Here is a 16,619-nt window from a genome sequence, read left to right as displayed (position 1 = left end):
AAGGACACGCTGCAGACTCCTCTCAGCATGTGTGCGGTGTGAACAGTGGGTTTATTTAACAATGAAATGTTTCTTTTGGACAGATGACAGACTTTTAAAATGTAGATTTGGGGTCTGAAATTAATTACAAAATAATTCTTCCAACTCTTTAGCGCCAATCACACTGCTGGTGCTGTTGGCCACCAAATAGCTTGCCTATGCGTAAAGTCGTCCCTGACCCCTGTGTTGCATTTTCAGATTTTGCATTGCATTAGATCACTAAGTATTGTCAGACCCTGTGTAACCACAATTTTGTATCCTCATTTCTGTTAGCATCTTCCACTTCACTTTAAAGTAGTTTTTAAAACCTGTTAAAATACATACAGGACTGAAATTATTGATATTTGATGGGGTAATATATATATTCTTAAGTTATATTATCTTGGTTAATTCTGTACCAAATTTAATTTTTCCTTCTCCCTCAAAATGAAATATGCATGAGCAAGAGACCTTAAATGCTTAGGCCTCATTCTACTTTGTAATTCATGCTACTGTGCTGAGGAGGAGCAGGATTACTAACAGCACACAGCCTCTGTCTGTTGGGGCTCTCGCACCAGCTCCCTGAGATTCTGCAGTTTGTTTTCTATGTCTGTAAGGCCCAATAGGTAGTACACATTAAAATCAAGGTGTGTGTGTGTTGTAGGACCCTGAATGACGAGTCTCCCCTGGGGCTGCGTAGGATCCTGTCCCAGTCCACAGACTCTCTCAGCTTCAGGACCAGAGCTATGTCAGTGGAGTCTCTCAATGATGACGGTATCTGAACATACTAACTACGCATCATAGTAAAATGGCTGGAGACACTCTGTCATAGTTATTAGTTTGAAAACAATTTCTGGATCCACTGTATTCCATAAATAAATCCAGTGTCACAACAAAAGGTATTACACTATAAATCTGTTTCTGTTCTGCACATAAATTAATTTAAAAGAATGGAAAGCAATGTGCACACACAATTCTACAATTAGGTACTCACAAGACTGCAGACACCTCAGTTCAGTTTTATTGCATTTTCCAGTGCATTACTAATGCTTTAAAGGACAGTGGATGACAAGTGGAATACACAAGCTAACTTGATCATCCTTTCAAAAGTATCATGGTACATGTGTCAAACTGCTACTAGCAATTTGTTTATCACACAATAGCAGATTGATCAAATAGGTTATTTTATTACAAACAATTAATTAACAAATTAACAAAAAAGGTCTGTCTCTGTAGGGATCCTATCCATACTGTTGTCAGACACTTACAATAACAATCTGAAGTGACCAAGGTGAAATGGCTGTAGAAATACCAGTGTCTAAAAATACTCCATGATAGGTTAAAGTCCTGAATTCAAAATCTAAAAGCACAGAAGTATTATTAGTAAACTGTACTTCATGTATCAAAAGTAAAAGTACTCATTATGCATGTATAATGGCTCCTTTCAGTGTTGTTAAAGTATATTTACTAAATTACCGTATATTATTACTGATGAATACATGTAAGCGGCATGTTAATGTAGTTTGTCAATGAGAAGGCAATTCTAAGTACTTTACTATATATACTACTGGGTAGTTGATTGTAGTACTGCATCATATTTTTAAGATCATCATATTTTTTGCATGTAAAAATCTTAATCTGAAAAGTAACTACTAATGATAAGTATCAACTAAATGTAGTGGAGTAAAAAGTACAATATTTACCTCAGAAATGTAGTGGGGTAGAAGTATAAAGTAGTATAAAATGAAAAATACTGAAGTACAAGAACCTGAACTTTTGTACAGTACTTGAGTAAATTACATTCCACCACTGGTTTGAGTACCCCTGCCAGCTAAGCTGTGAATCAAACATGTACACTGGTCCACCCACTCACAGGGTTGGAGACTAAAGGAGCATTTTTGACACATCTCCAAAGACATTTTCTATTCACTTTAACATGATTTTGACTGCAAATGGGGATGATTAAATGTAATTTCAATTGAACTTAAAGCTTTATCTGCTGACCTTGTTTTGCTGTAACAAAAGAGTTTCCTCTTGGGGATCAATAAAGTATTTCTGATTCTGATTTGTTTTTTTTAGTTGTCTCTTCACAGTTGGTAGTTTAGCTACCAACTGTAGCTGTAGTAGTAGAGCTTTCGAATACATTTTCAGTCTGTGATCTTTTATGCTGATGGTTTTCTCTTGTTTAGGAGACCCCTACTACACTTCAGTACTGGAGGAGATGGAGTTTGAGGGCCAGGATTTTAAGGCTGACTCATGGAGCATGGCAGTGGACAGCAGTTACTTGCAGACACACCGCAAAAATGTCATCAAGAGGCAGGATGTCATCTATGGTGACAAGAACATCATCCATTTTTCAGCAGTAGATTATTGACCTCCTTCTCCCCCATAGAACAGACATTCAATGTATTGCTGAATATACAGTACCTAGATTATAATACTACATACATACTATTTACTGTAGCTAGACATCATTAAAATTGTATTTAAAAAATACCAGTGCAATTCTTCTTATTGTGTGCACTGTAGACTGCTATAGTCTATGTGATTTTGATGTGTGTGTGATGTGGGTATGTGTCCTTTTCAGAGCTGATTCAGACAGAGCTGCACCACATGCGAACACTGCATATCATGGAAAGGGTGTTCCGGCAAGGCATGTTGGAGGAACTTGAGCTTGATCCCAGCACTGTGCATGCCATGTTCCCCTGCCTGGACCAGCTGACCAGGATGCATTCCCATTTCCTGGCACAACTTCTCCTGCGGCGCAGCAGCAGCATGCAGACTGGATCCAGCCGCAACTTCACCATTCACCAGCTGGGAGACATACTACTAGAGCAGGTGACTGCCGTGCATTCTCACAGACCAACAGATACCCCCTTCTTACTGGCACAGTGAAACAGAACTGGAACCAAAATGTAACTTTATATGGTAAAAACGTAAAGTAATTTTGTGTAATTCTATGGTTTAGCAGAAGTGTACATTAAAGACTAGAGTCCCCCCCACACACACACACAATAATTGTACCGCAAATATTTATCTAAATCTGGGAAACCAGCTCTGAACAGTGCCTCTTTCTCCACACTTTCCTTAAAATATAAGCATGAGTTTTCTCCCTCTCACGTTCACACACAGACAAAACAACTTGTGTGTGTGTTCTTCTGCCAGTTCTCAGGCCAGTGTGCAGATGACATGCGGAAGACCTACGCTGAGTTCTGTAGCCGCCACTTGAAGGCTGTCAAATTGTATAAGGAACTACTGGCCAGAGATAAGAGGTTCCAGTGCTTCATACGGGTGAGACGGAAAATTAAAAACACATCAAAATACACGGCATGCGGTGCATTACAAATGAGGGGAAAAAAGTAAGATTAGAATTAAAACAAAAGTGAATTTAGAGTTTATATACAGAATGTGAACTGTATGGAGTTTTAATTTTAGCACCTGATTTTGATTTGATTTTAGTCTGTGTTTTGACCAAAATGTGTTAGTTGGTTACAGAAGAAAATACCCTTTTACACACACACACACACACACACACACACACACACACACTTGAGTGTGTGCATGTGTATTGTCACAAACAGGCTCAAGGACTGTGACAAGAAAGGAGTCCAGCCAAAGGTTATACTTAAAACAAGAATAATATATTAAAACAAAGGTTAACTCAAATGAACAGTGGAGTGTGTAGGTCAACAACATCAACAATGAAAGCAGTGCATGGATGTGTGTTGAAGGTGGAAACCAAAAGAAACTGCAGGGTGGATGCCATCTGTAGGAAGGGAGAGACAGGATTGAACACATGGGGTTTAATCAGCTGACGATCCTCCCATGTCAGTCAATTGCCTGCTGAGGTTGGCCAGGACAGCCTCCAACACAGTGGGAGTGGTGTTGCAGTATGCATCTATGTCTGTCTGTCTGTTTGTGTGTGTGTGTCTGTGTGTGAGACGAAGGGGGTGTGTGTCTACTGAAGGTGCTGAGGGTTCCCAAGACCTTTGTCCCCTGGGTGGGACTGCAGGAATCAGAATCAGAAATACTTTATTGATCCCCGGGAAACTCTTTTGTTACAGCTGCTCACTATCACATCAATGCACACTTGAGAATAGAAGGAATAGAATTACTAAGCTAATCAAAATATAATACACTATAATACAGGTAAGATAAGTTAAGTACAAGTGGATATAAAGTATAAAAGCTAAAATAAGTGTAAGTACCCAAGTGGATTTAGAGGTTGATAAGTATGTCCAAGATGGCATGTAGTTTGGCCAGCATCCTCCTCTGACACCACTGCCAGAGAGTCAACCTGCTGCCCCCACATGCAACAGGATAGCACTGGCCACCACAGACTCATAAAACATCCTCAGCATTGTCCAGCAGATGTTGAAGGACCTCAGCCTCCTCAGAAAATAGAGGTGGCTCTGGCCCTTCCTGTAAAGTTTATTCTCCATGTGTACTCCCAGGTAATCCTGTACAATGTCCACACTGACCCCCTGGATGGAAACCAGGGTCACTGGTGCCTTGGCCCTGCGTAGGTCTAAAACCAGCTCCTTAGACTTTGTCACATTGAGCTGTAGATGGTTCCGCTCACACCATGAGACAAAGTTACCCACCACAGCCCTGTACTCAGTTTCATCACCACTGCTGATACATCCCACCACAGCAGAGTCATCAGAAAACTTGGAAGGAATGAGGCAAGATGTCTTCCACAGAACAGGGACCATTTGAAGACTCAGGCTCATGTTGAAGGACTCGGGGGGCACAGGCTTTTAGCAAGGCGGGGCAAACGCCATCAGGGCCTGCAGATTTGTTTGACTGGAGTTTCATCTGTCCTCTCACCTGGTCAGCAGTCAGGCATACAGCAGAGGTTACAGGCGTGGGGGTTGTCAGTCTGGAGAGGGCTGATAGCTCGATAGCCAGTTGAGGGGGGAGTAGGACTCTCCCAGGAAGATGGAGGAGGGGGGAGCAGTGGACTCAGAGGAGTCTGAGGGCTGACAGCAGCTGAGTTGAGGGGGGGGGATGAGCAGGAGCCGGTGTGTCGAATCTGTTAAAGAACAGATTAAGTTTGTTGGCACTGTCCAAGCTGCCTTCAGCTCCTATGCTGCCAGTTGGTCTGAAGCCAGTGATGCTCTTCATGCCGCTCCAGATCTCTCTCTCCACTCCAGCTTCCTCCTGTACTTCTCCTTGGCCTCCCTGATATTCACCTTTTAGGTTAGCCTGGATTTCCCTCACCTACTCCCTATTACTATCAGTAAAGGCCCTCCTCTTGGCTTTGAGGATGTCTTTGATGTCCTTTGTTACCCACGGTTTGTTATTTGGATAATAATGGACCATCTTAGTTGGGACATTGCAGTCCACACAGAAGTTAATGTAATGTAAGTTAATGATGTTTTATTATCATCTTTTTTAGACAGCAAAAGAATCGAGTGTCGTTCACAGTGAGCCTGGATTACATGGAGGCATGTACTATTTTCTCATTGTACTGACTACTACTATTGCTATCATTTGGTTTCTCAAATGAGAAGCCGTTCTGAGTATGTCTTAACTGAACAGAAGCCGGGTGCACAGGGTGTGCAGCATCTCCCTGATGTCTCCCAGTTCAGAGTTAGCAGGGAGAGGGACTGTGGCAGTAGGCTGGGCTACAATTGCAGCATAGGTCCTCTGCTGTCAGTGGGGAGGGGGTCTGGGGGTAGCTTCTGCAGTATGGCTCTGGTGCAGTGGGTGGGTAGGGGGACAAGGGGCAGGTACTGCCACATATCTCTGCTGTTGATGTTGTAGAGGTGGTTGGTGGGCAGGGGCTAAGGGGGAGGTAACCTTTTGTGGCTGTGCTTCAAAGTGGTGAGGTTGTGGGTGCGTGTCTTCTCATAGGATGATCCTGGGATGGTGATGGGGAAGTGTAGGTCTGGGATGTTCTCCAAAGCTGCTAGTAGAGGAGGGAGTGGGGGCATTGTGTTCCAGGGCCGTGTCTTTGAGGGTCTTTGCAAATATCTTCACCTGCTCTCTGTGTAGATGGAGTCCATCATAGAGGTCCCAGGTGCCAATGGTTGGGTGGAGGGCCAGGTGGACGTTGGGTAAGGTGGCACATCCTCTTCTGATCTCCATATTAATGTCGTAGATGACATCAGCAGTCACCTACGACTAAGCAGTAGGGTGGAGACTACAATGCGGGTGTCAGGGATCTCCCTACTGGCTTGCTCCGCCATCTTCCTCACTGCCTCAGCAGTGTCTTTATGAAGGCTGTGTAGGTAATTTGTTCCTGTGTGGCTCACCAGGCATTGAGGGCTTTTGAGGGTCTCTTTTTTCAGAAGCTTCATTGCCTGGCCTGTGGTGCTGTAGCATTTAGATAACACTTTCTTACCAGGAAAAAGCTTGTTTGTGTCCTGGAATTTCCCGTTTGAGTCGGCCAGAAGGACCACCTGTAGGGCTTCCTCTTCAGGCTGAGTGGAAGGAAGCTGGGATGGGCAGAGCAGGGTGTTGGCAGCTGGCTGTGTGGATGTATCAGCAGGTACCAGGGTGTTGTTGGGCTGAGTGCAGAACAGACAGGGAGGGACAGAGACAAGGCAGGGGTTTGAGACACTGGCAGGAAGAGTCTCAGTGCTTGTCATTTTGGGGACTGATGAGAGTTGGTCTGTCAGGTGTTGGACTTGCCTGGTGAAGCTCCTTTCTCCTATTTGTTCACTTTGGCTAACTGAGCACGTAGCACACTGTTCTCTTGTTTGAGTGCCTCTAGACTTTCCTGGGAGGTCAGATGCCAAGGCCTGGTTGTCTCTCTTTAGCTGCTGGAGGTCCTCCTTAAGCTGTTGTAGAGAGTTGTCTGGGTGGTCAGACAGCCTGACTTGGGTCAACTCTTTGAATTCAGCAAAGCCCAGCTTGGTGACACTGGCAAGTGTGGGAGGAGTAGAGATTGACAAGGTGGTGGGGTTCCCTAATGGGGCTCTCATCATCTTCACTGTCAGAGGGGGACATTGATCCTCTTCGTGTCCATCTCAGCTTTCAATAGGGGAAATTCCTCTTGAAAGGACTCCAGGTGAGCTTCATTCCCTTGGACCATGACCTTTCCTTTGGTGTAGTATATGATGGTAAGCAAAGGGTCATCCTTGTCAGGGTGTTCATACATGTGCATTGTTGCTGCATAGAGTATCTTACCAGATGTAGATTGACTAAGTAAGGAATATGTGGTTGTTCTTCCTTACTTCTTTTTGTTGGGTGTAGTCAGTGAAGAGGACCTCTAGGTTTTCACAGGGTATCTTCTCCTGGTGTTTCTCCCTAGCTGTTCCACTTTTACATTTAGCAGGGTATTAAAATCTCCTTGCTCTCTACTCTGGGAGCTGTGCTGTGCTGTGCTGCCTTCTGATCGGTTTCCATGGCGACTTGTTTACTCCATGGGTAGCTAGGCTAACTATTTACTTTGCTACCTTTTCTGTCCTATGAACACTGGCAAAAACCATGTACCGTTTACCAGATACAGTGCTGTGAAAAAGTGTTTGCCCCCTTCCTGATTTCTTATTTTTTTAATTTATTTTTTAAGTTTTTCACACTTAAATGTTTCAGAACATCAAACAAATTTAAATATTAGTCAAAGATAACACAAGTAAATTCAAAATGCAGTTTTTAAATGAAGGTTGTTATTATTAATGGAAAACAAAATCCAAACCTACATTGCCCTGTGTGAAAAAGTGATTGTCCCACCTGTTAAAAGATAACTGTGGTTTATTACTCCTGAGTTCAATTTCTCTAGCCACACCCAGGCCTGATTACTGCCACACCTGTTCTCAATCAAGAAATCACTTAAATAGGACCTGCCTCACAAAGTGAAGTAGACTAAAAGATCTTCAAAAGCTAGACGACATGCCCAGATCCAAAGAAATTCAGGAACAAATAAGAAAGAAAGTAATTGAGATCTATCATTGTGGAAAAGGTTATAAAGCCATTTCTAAAGCTTTGGGACTCCAGTGAACCACAGTGAGAGCCATTATCCACAAATTGCAAAAACATGGGACAGTGGTGAACCTTCCCAAGAGTGGCCGGCCGACCAAAATTACCCCAAGAGCGAAGCGATGACTTATCCAGGAGGTCACAAAAGACCCCACGACAACATCCAAAGAACTGCAGGCCTCACTTGCCTCAGTTAAGGTCAGTGTTCATTACTCCACCATAAGAAAGAGACTGGGCAAAAATGGCCAGCGTGGCAGAGTTAGACGAAAACCACTGCTGAGCAAAAAGAACATTAAGGCTCGTCTCATTTTTGCCAGAAAATCCCCAAGACTTTTGGGAAAATACTCTGTGCTGCTTCAGGACCTTGCTGTGATAAATGGAACCATGAATTCTGCTGTCTACCAAAACTCCTGAAGGAGAATGTCCGGCCATCTGTTCGTGACATCAAGCTGAAGCGAACTTGGGTTCTGCAGCAGGATAATGATCCAAAACACACCAGCAAGTCCATGTCTGAATGGCTGAAGAAGAACAAAATGAAGACTTTGGAGTGGCCTAGTCAAAGTCCTTACCTGAATCATATTGAGATGCTGTAGCATGACCTTAAAAAGGCAGTTCATGCGCAAAAACCCACCAATGTGGCTGAATTACAACAATTCTGCAAAGATGAGTGGGCCAAAATTCCTCGACAGTGCTATAAAAGACTCATTGCAAGTTCTTGCAAATGCTTGATTGTGATTGATTGTTGCTTCTAAGGGTGGTCCAACCAGTTATTAGGTATAGGGGCAATCACTTTTTCACACAGGACCATGTAGGTTTGGTTTTTGTTTTCCCTTAATAATAACAACCTTCATTTAAAAACAGCATTTTGTGTGTGCTTATTTTGTGTTGTAGTTGACTAATTATTTAAATTTGTTTGATGATTTGAAACATTTAAGTGTGACAAACATGCAAAAAAATAGGAAATCAGGAAGGGGGCAAACACTTTTTCCACACCACTGTATATTAATGTTACCAACAAGGATCCTTTCATTTTTCTTCTTGTCTTTATAAGGTACCTCTTAGCTTCCTCATTGCAGTTTGTCCTTAACAGTAACAGTTAACAGTTGCTAGCTAGCTTGACTGTTGGCCATTAGGACATAGTTGTATTAGCAGTGTTGTGGTTGTCGTGGTGTAGGTATATCAAAGAGAAACAGGAGCCAATTGTTTTGATTTAAAAATATATCCAAAGATGATTTTCCTCTTGTTGATTAAAGCAGTGACCTCTTCTTTGGAGTCCTTTCTGAAGATTATTTGAAGGTAATTTTGCAAAATGTCCCACTTTTTTAGGTGCAAGTTTGAAATGTATTCAGGAGCTAATTTTGGTGCAGCTACTCTCATGGAATTCTCTCCAAGTGCTTGCTCATGGTGGGATCTAGACCTGCTCTATAGGAAAAGTGCAATGAGATAAGATGTTTTCTGAATTGGCACTATATAAATAAAATTGAATAGATGGCGAGTTCCACACTCAGGAGAAACCAAGTTCAAGCCAGGATCACAAACTTTGCTGGTATTGTTCCAAGACTTGCATACACCTGCTTAACGAGTACACCGTGGTACGCTGTTTCTTGTAGAGAGGTGCAGGATATTGTTGTTAGAGATGGAATGGAACTGCATTTAAGGCCTGTGTTAATCCATACACGGACTGCATAGATGGTGAACAGTTATCAGAGTTGAATAGTCACTTCTATTGCTATTGTACATATCCAGCCATAGAAGGGCTAAGGGAGGCTAAGGTGTGGCTGACCACTGGGTGGCAGGCAGGAGGCATTTCCCCACTTGAATACCTGAAAGTGGAGGTGGTCTGGAAAAAAGAGGTCCTTTTCCCTTCTTCACTCCCGCAGGTGGTTGTCGATACAGTTAGGGTGATGAGGGCATCCTGCTCCGTGCTCAGCTCATGAGCATAACAATAAACATAGTAAGTAGAAAATACAAAGAAAGATGAAAGCAAGTACTGCAAGTGAAGAAGCATAAATATAAAATAGACAATAAAATAGGATTTTTTAAAATAAAAACAATATGAACAATATGAAAGGGCTGTACAATTTTGTGCAGGAAGGGGGTGGGGGGGACATGAAGGAAACTGTTCTTGTGGAGTGAGGTTTTGGTCCTGATGGGCTGCACCCTCCTGCTGAGGGGATGTACTGCAAACAGTTTTTGGGAGGGGTTGGCCACAATCTTTGCTGCATGCCTCAGGGTCCTAGATGAGTACAAGTCTTGGAGGGATGGCAGATTATAGCCAATCACCTGGGTTTTTTCTGTAATCCACTACCATCTCCACTGTCTTTAGAGCATTGAGTTCCACGTTGTTCTGACTGCACCAGGCCACCAGATGGTCAATCTCCCACCTGTAGGCAGACTCATCACCACCATTCCAGACAGAACCAGTCATTGAGAACTGGTGTGTTGAAGTTTCTCAGAATACAATAATTTAGCTTCTCTCACTGCCTTGCTAAACCTGTACTTTGACTCTTTGAACCTGTTCCTATTCCAACTCCTGGATGCTTCTTGCATTTAAGTAGTACCTTAAGTATCTGAGTTTGGCTGTGAACCAGGGTTTGTCATTGTTATAACTCACTTTGGTGCATGATGGTGTACAGCAGTCCTCACATAGATGATGTAGCACGTCACACCCTCTGTGAACTGATCCAGATTGTTGGTAGCAATCTTGAAAACTCATTACAGTCCAAGCATGCTCAAAGTCCCATAGCTTTAACATGTTTAGACAGCTTTAATTTGTGCCCGTATGCAGGAATCAGATGGACCACGACGTGGTCATAGTGTCCCAGCGCAGTACGGGGGGATGTCATGATAGGCACTGTTTATTGTTGTGTAACAGTGATTCAGAATGTTCTCCTCTCTGGGTGGGCATTTAATTGTCTGTATTTCATGGCTGAGATTTCCTTTGTTAGAGTCACAGAGGGTGGCATGGCAGAGCCGGTGGGCCAGGGGGCTGAACCTGGGCAGCGAGCAGCTGGACTTGCTAATGGATGGACTCTCCAGCAGGCCACACGCAATGGAGTAGAATTGTCATGCTGGTGAATGGGCAGCCATAGTCTTGTGGGTGGAATCAGTGAAACCCATACTTACTCTAAACACTCAGTGTTGCAGGCAGTTATATACTGTATGCTGGGAAGCTGGTACCTGGAAGGTGGGTGTGGAAGTAAGACCATGGCTGAAGGCAGGCAACATGGAGGGATACTGCAGACCAGGGGGATAATAGAAGAAGAATTAGCGACTGGCAAAGTGACGGCAGGAAAAATCATAGAAGTAATTTTAAGAACTTGTAGTAGCAATATAAAAAAGTAGTTTTTTTTATATTGAAGCCAGATAGGCAAGTCTTAAAGATTTTAAATCTCTCTTCATTGTTATCTTGCTTTCCATTTCATTTGTCTAACTTATTTCTGTTCATAAACAGAATCCTCAAAGGTGACTTTCAAACAAAATGAAAATAAAATGACAGCCAGGATAATTTTGTCAGTGTGTGTGTCTCTCTCTGTCTCTGGATAGAGGGTGAGTCGAGGACCTTTGCTACGCTGCCATGGTGTTCAGGAGTGCATCTTGTTGGTGACTCAGCGGATCTCCAAGTATCCTGTACTTATCCAGCGCATTCTGGACAACACCAGCGGTGAATTACCCCAGTCACAATGGCATTATTATCAGTCCATGTTTTTTTATATGGTACTATAGTATTTCACTGCAAAATAAAATAAGAACACATTTGCACATACTTACAGGTCTACATTAATGCAACAAAGTAAAACCAGGCAACAATAGGCCTGTGCACAGAAAACATGACATAACAGGACATTCAGTATATCCACAAATAGCCTTGGGCAGTACATTTGTGGAGTATTCACATCTCTGCACTTTGCACCATCCAGACAACAATTCTATTTTCCTACACGGAGAAGCCATTTAGTCAGCCATTTTCCTCCTGCACTGCTATGATTGGTACCATTTTTTAAAAAGGTATGATACATTTAATGTCTCATAACTCCTCTTATGGCCAAGAGGATAATGATCAATCACTAGACCTTTATATTCTACTTCCCTACCCAAAGCTTGTACACATAGTGCTGCTGCACCTATATGAAAGGAAATAGCTTTACTGCAGTTAGAATTTAGTTTGGTATATTATGAGCAACTCTCACCAACCAACTCTAAAAGCAATGGTAAATTCATTGAGGAGATATGTTGTTCTATAAGCAGGTTAATGATTGATGGATATTGGTGGCTAAATAATATTCTGTCTACATTGTGTCTGTTGCCTTAGGTTCTTGTTCTTCTACAATAATCCTATTTTTTTCTCTTCTAGATGATGAAGAAGAAGCTTCCTCTCTGGCCCAGGCTCTCTTGATGATCAGAGAACTTCTTAGTTCAATAGACCAACAGGTACCAAAATGCTTTTTGAGACGAGAAGAGATGTCGTGGGGTCTTTTGTGACCTCGGATGAGTCATCTCTGTGCTCTTGGGGTAATTTTGGTCAGCTGGCCACTCCTGGGAAAGTTGACCACTGTTCCATGTTTTTGCCATTTGTGGATAATGGCTCTCACTGTGGTTCGCTGGCCTTTTCCAGACTGATAGATCTAAATTACTTTCTTTCTCATTTGTTCCTGAATTTCTTTGGCTCTCGGCATGTGATGATCTTTTGGTCTACTTCACTTTGTCAGGCAGGTCCTATTTAAGTGATTTCTTGATTGACAATGGGTGTAGCAGTAATCAGGCTTGGGTGTGGCTAGAAAAACCACAGTTAAGTTATGTTTTAACAGGTGAGGCAATCACTTTTTCACACAAAGCCTTGTAGGTTTGGATTTTGTTTTCCCTTAATAATAACAACCTTCATTTAAAAACTGCATTTTGTGTTTACTTTACACATTTAAGTGTGACAAACATGCAAAAAAATAAGAAATCAGGAAGGGGGAGAAGACTTTTTCACACCACTGTATATGTGTGTGTGTGTGTGTGTATATATATATGCTAGTACAACTGCTATCACAACTTGAGATTGACGAGGTACAACACAAATGCTACGGCAAGGGGGAGCCAGGACTACAGGTCAGAGGGGAGCAACCAGCAGCTCCCCAACCAGAGATTGGGTACGAAGCCCCAAGAGAAATCACGCTGAACGAGGCAGCGACTGACCTGAAAGATAAGATCATGGCGAGGATGAATACAAGGCAACCCCGACGCCAACTACAACGGCTAAGTGAAGTACCATCAGAAAGTCTCCTAGAAGATGTGAATGCAGCATTGAGAGTGATCCCTACCACAACCATCACTGAAACCAATGAGCTGATATACGCCTCAGCAGCAGTGATCCTAGAGATGCTTGGCTACAAGAGCAACCATGGGAACCATGAGAGACAATACCCACCATGGAAACGAAGGTTGGAGGCAACAATCAAGGAGGCCCGGAGAGAAGTGAGCCAACTGACAGAGGCTGAGAGAGGTGCAATGAGAAAGCAAGTACCCAAGAAGTACAACCAGATGCCCATACCTGAAGCACTCGAAACTGCCAAACAAAGACTCCAAGCCTTGGCTAGCCGCCTAAAGAGATACACGAGAGATAATGAAGCCAGAAGAATAAACCAGCTGTTCGCAACTCAACCTGCGAAAGTGTACGCTCAATGGCAGGGTAATAACAGCAGAGCAGACCCACCAAGGCCGGAAACGGAACAGTACTGGAAAAGTATATGGGAAAGGGAGGCATCACACAACAGCGATGCACGGTGGCTGGCCGCCCTGAGAAAGGACCACAGCAACCTCCCTGAACAGAATCCAGTCACCATCACAGCGGCAGACATCCAAGAAAGAGTCTCAGGTATGAAGAACTGGACAGCACCAGGCCCTGACAGGATCCACACCTACTGGTTAAAGAATCTCACTGCACTCCATGAGCGCCTAGCAGCACAAATGAACCAGCTGCTAAGAGATGGGGACGCACCTGAATGGCTTACCGAAGGGTGCACAATCCTGATCCTGAAGGATCCCGCAAAGGGTACAGTCCCATCCAACTATCGGCCAATAACCTGTCTCTCCACAACATGGAAGCTCATGTCAGGCATCATCGCGGCTAAGATAAGTGGACACATGGATCAATACATGAGCAAAGCGCAGAAGGGCATTGGCAGAGGAGCCAAACACCAACTCCTGGTTGACAGAACAGTCACCCAAGACTGCAGAGCCCGACACACCAACCTGTGCACTGCCTGGATTGATTACAAGAAAGCATATGACTCAATGCCGCACACATGGATCACTGAATGCTTAGAGATGTACAACATCAACAGGACTCTAAGACACTTCATTGCGAACTCGATGAGGAAAACCACCCTTGAGGCCAATGGCAAGCCACTTGCACAAGTATCCATCAAATGTGGCATATACCAAGGAGATGCTCTGTCCCCACTGCTGTTCTGCATAGGACTGAACCCCCTCAGCCAAATAATCAACAAGACTGGCTATGGATACCGACTCAGGAACGGGGCCACCATCAGTCACCTCCTCTACATGGATGACATCAAGCTATACGCTAAGAGCGGCGGGACATCGACTCACTGATCCACACCACCAGGATCTACAGCTCTGACATTGGGATGTCATTCGGGCTTGAGAAGTGCAGTCGAATGGTGACAAAGAGAGGAAGGTAGTCCACACAGAAGGGGTCTCACTCCCAGAAGGAACAATAGCAGACATTGAGGACGGTTACAAGTACCTTGGAATACCACAGGCAAATGGCAACCTCGAAGAGGCAACAAGGAAGACGGCAACGGCCAAATACCTCCAACGAGTAAGGCAAGTCCTAAGAAGTCAGCTCAATGGCAAGAACAAGGCCCAGGCAATAAACAGCTACGCCCTACCAGTGATCAGATACCCTGTGGGAATAATAAGGTGGCCAAAGGAAGAGATACAGACCACAGACGTTAAGACGCGAAAGCTCCTCACCATGCATGGAGGGTTCCATCCCAAATCCAGCACCCTGAGACTGTACGCTAGCCGTAAGGAAGGCAGCCGTGGACTAGTGAGTGTGAGAGCCACTATCCAGGATGAAACATCCAAGATCCACAAGTACATCCAAGATAAGGCCCCAACAGATGACAGGCTCAGGGAATGTCTCAGGCAATGGGGAACAGAGGAAGACGTGCTGGAAGAAGGACCATCATGGGAGGACAAACCCCTACACGGGATGTACCACCGGAACATAACTGAAGTGGCTGATATCAAGAAGTCCTACCAATGGCTAGAGCGGGCTGGATTGAAGGACAGCACAGAGGCACTCATCATGGCTGCACAGGAGCAGGCCCTGAGCACCAGAGCAATAGAGGCCCAGATCTACCACACCAGACAAGACCCAAGGTGTAGGCTGTGCAAAGAGGCCCCTGAGACAATCCAGCACATAACTGCAGGGTGTAAGATGCTGGCAGGAAAAGCATACATGGAGCGCCATAACCAAGTAGCTGGCATAGTGTACAGGAACATCTGCACTGAGTATGGACTGGAAACCCCGAGGTCAAAGTGGGAAACACCTCCAAAGGTGGTAGAGAATGACCGAGCCAAGATCCTGTGGGACTTCCAGATCCAGACTGACAGAATGGTAATGGCGAACCAGCCTGACATCGTGGTGGTTGACAAACAGCAGAGGAAAGCCGTTGTGGTTGACGTGGCAATACCAAGTGATGGCAACATCAGGAAAAAGGAACATGAGAAATTAGAGAAGTACCAAGGGCTCAGAGAAGAGCTGGAGAAGGCCTGGAAGGTGAAGGCAACAGTGGTACCCGTGGTCATCGGAGCACTCGGGGCAGTGACCCCAAACTGGAGGGTGGCTACAGCAGATCCCTGGAAGAACACCAGACATCTCGGTCCAGAAGAGTGCAGTACTGGGAACAGCAAAGATACTGCGCAGGACCCTCAAGCTCCCAGGCCTCTGGTAGAGGACCCGAGCTCGAAGGACGAGACCACCCGCGGAGGGTGAAGGACAAAGTTTATATATATATATAATATATAGTTTATATATATATATATATATATATATATATATAATATATTGCTACGGCTACGGCATATATATATATATATATAGTTACTTGTGTGTATAGTTTAAACTACGCTCTTTACGAAAATGAGGGTAGAAAGTGTTTTGGTAATTTTTTTTCGCCGTGGAACTTCTTCTTCTGCTACTCGGTCGGGGCACCGCTGCAGATAAGCTGTTTGGCCGCATTGTTTACACCAGGGAACAGCTGATCATGCTGAAGCCGAGCGGCATGGCGTCCAGGACAACCGATGTCCCCACTGAGATCTGGAGGAGGACACACCGAGGATGCAGAGGTGGAACAAAGGAGGGACGAGCGAGACAAAAGAGACTTAAGAATAAGAGATTTAAGCTGTCTGCCTTCTCTCGTAATGGGAAATGTGAGATCGCTGGCGAATAAAATGGACGAGCTAACGGCGTTAGCCCTGAGTCAGACGGAGTTCCGTGAGTGTAGTTTGATGTGCTTCTCTGAGACATGGCTACACCAGGATATCCCGGACCATAACGTTTCCATCGACGGCTTTCAGACTGTTCGTGCCGACAGGGATCACACCGGGAGCGGTAAGCGGAAAGGTGGCGGGCTTGCTGTTCTGGTTAACAACAGATG

At 44.3% G+C, this 16,619-nt stretch overlaps 1 protein-coding gene across 4 annotated transcripts in view; it reads left to right on the top strand.

Annotated features, from left to right (window-relative positions):
* Positions 1-16,619, top strand: part of arhgef1a (Rho guanine nucleotide exchange factor (GEF) 1a) — a 126,337-nt gene that overhangs the window by 47,428 nt on the left and 62,290 nt on the right. For all 4 annotated transcript variants that reach the window (XM_044170512.1, XM_044170511.1, XM_044170510.1 and 1 more), the window contains 6 exons: positions 683-792; positions 2,208-2,351; positions 2,606-2,856; positions 3,184-3,309; positions 11,491-11,608; positions 12,299-12,375. In XM_044170512.1, coding sequence (XP_044026447.1) covers positions 683-792; positions 2,208-2,351; positions 2,606-2,856; positions 3,184-3,309; positions 11,491-11,608; positions 12,299-12,375 — 826 coding nt within the window. The remainder of the gene's footprint in view (positions 1-682; positions 793-2,207; positions 2,352-2,605; positions 2,857-3,183; positions 3,310-11,490; positions 11,609-12,298; positions 12,376-16,619) is intronic.

The sequence above is a fragment of the Siniperca chuatsi genome, linkage group LG17 (assembly GCF_020085105.1).
Source record: "Siniperca chuatsi isolate FFG_IHB_CAS linkage group LG17, ASM2008510v1, whole genome shotgun sequence".
Lineage (NCBI taxonomy): Eukaryota > Metazoa > Chordata > Actinopteri > Centrarchiformes > Sinipercidae > Siniperca > Siniperca chuatsi.
The sequence above is the reverse complement of the archived record's forward strand: the minus strand, read 5'-3'. Positions and strand labels throughout refer to the sequence as shown.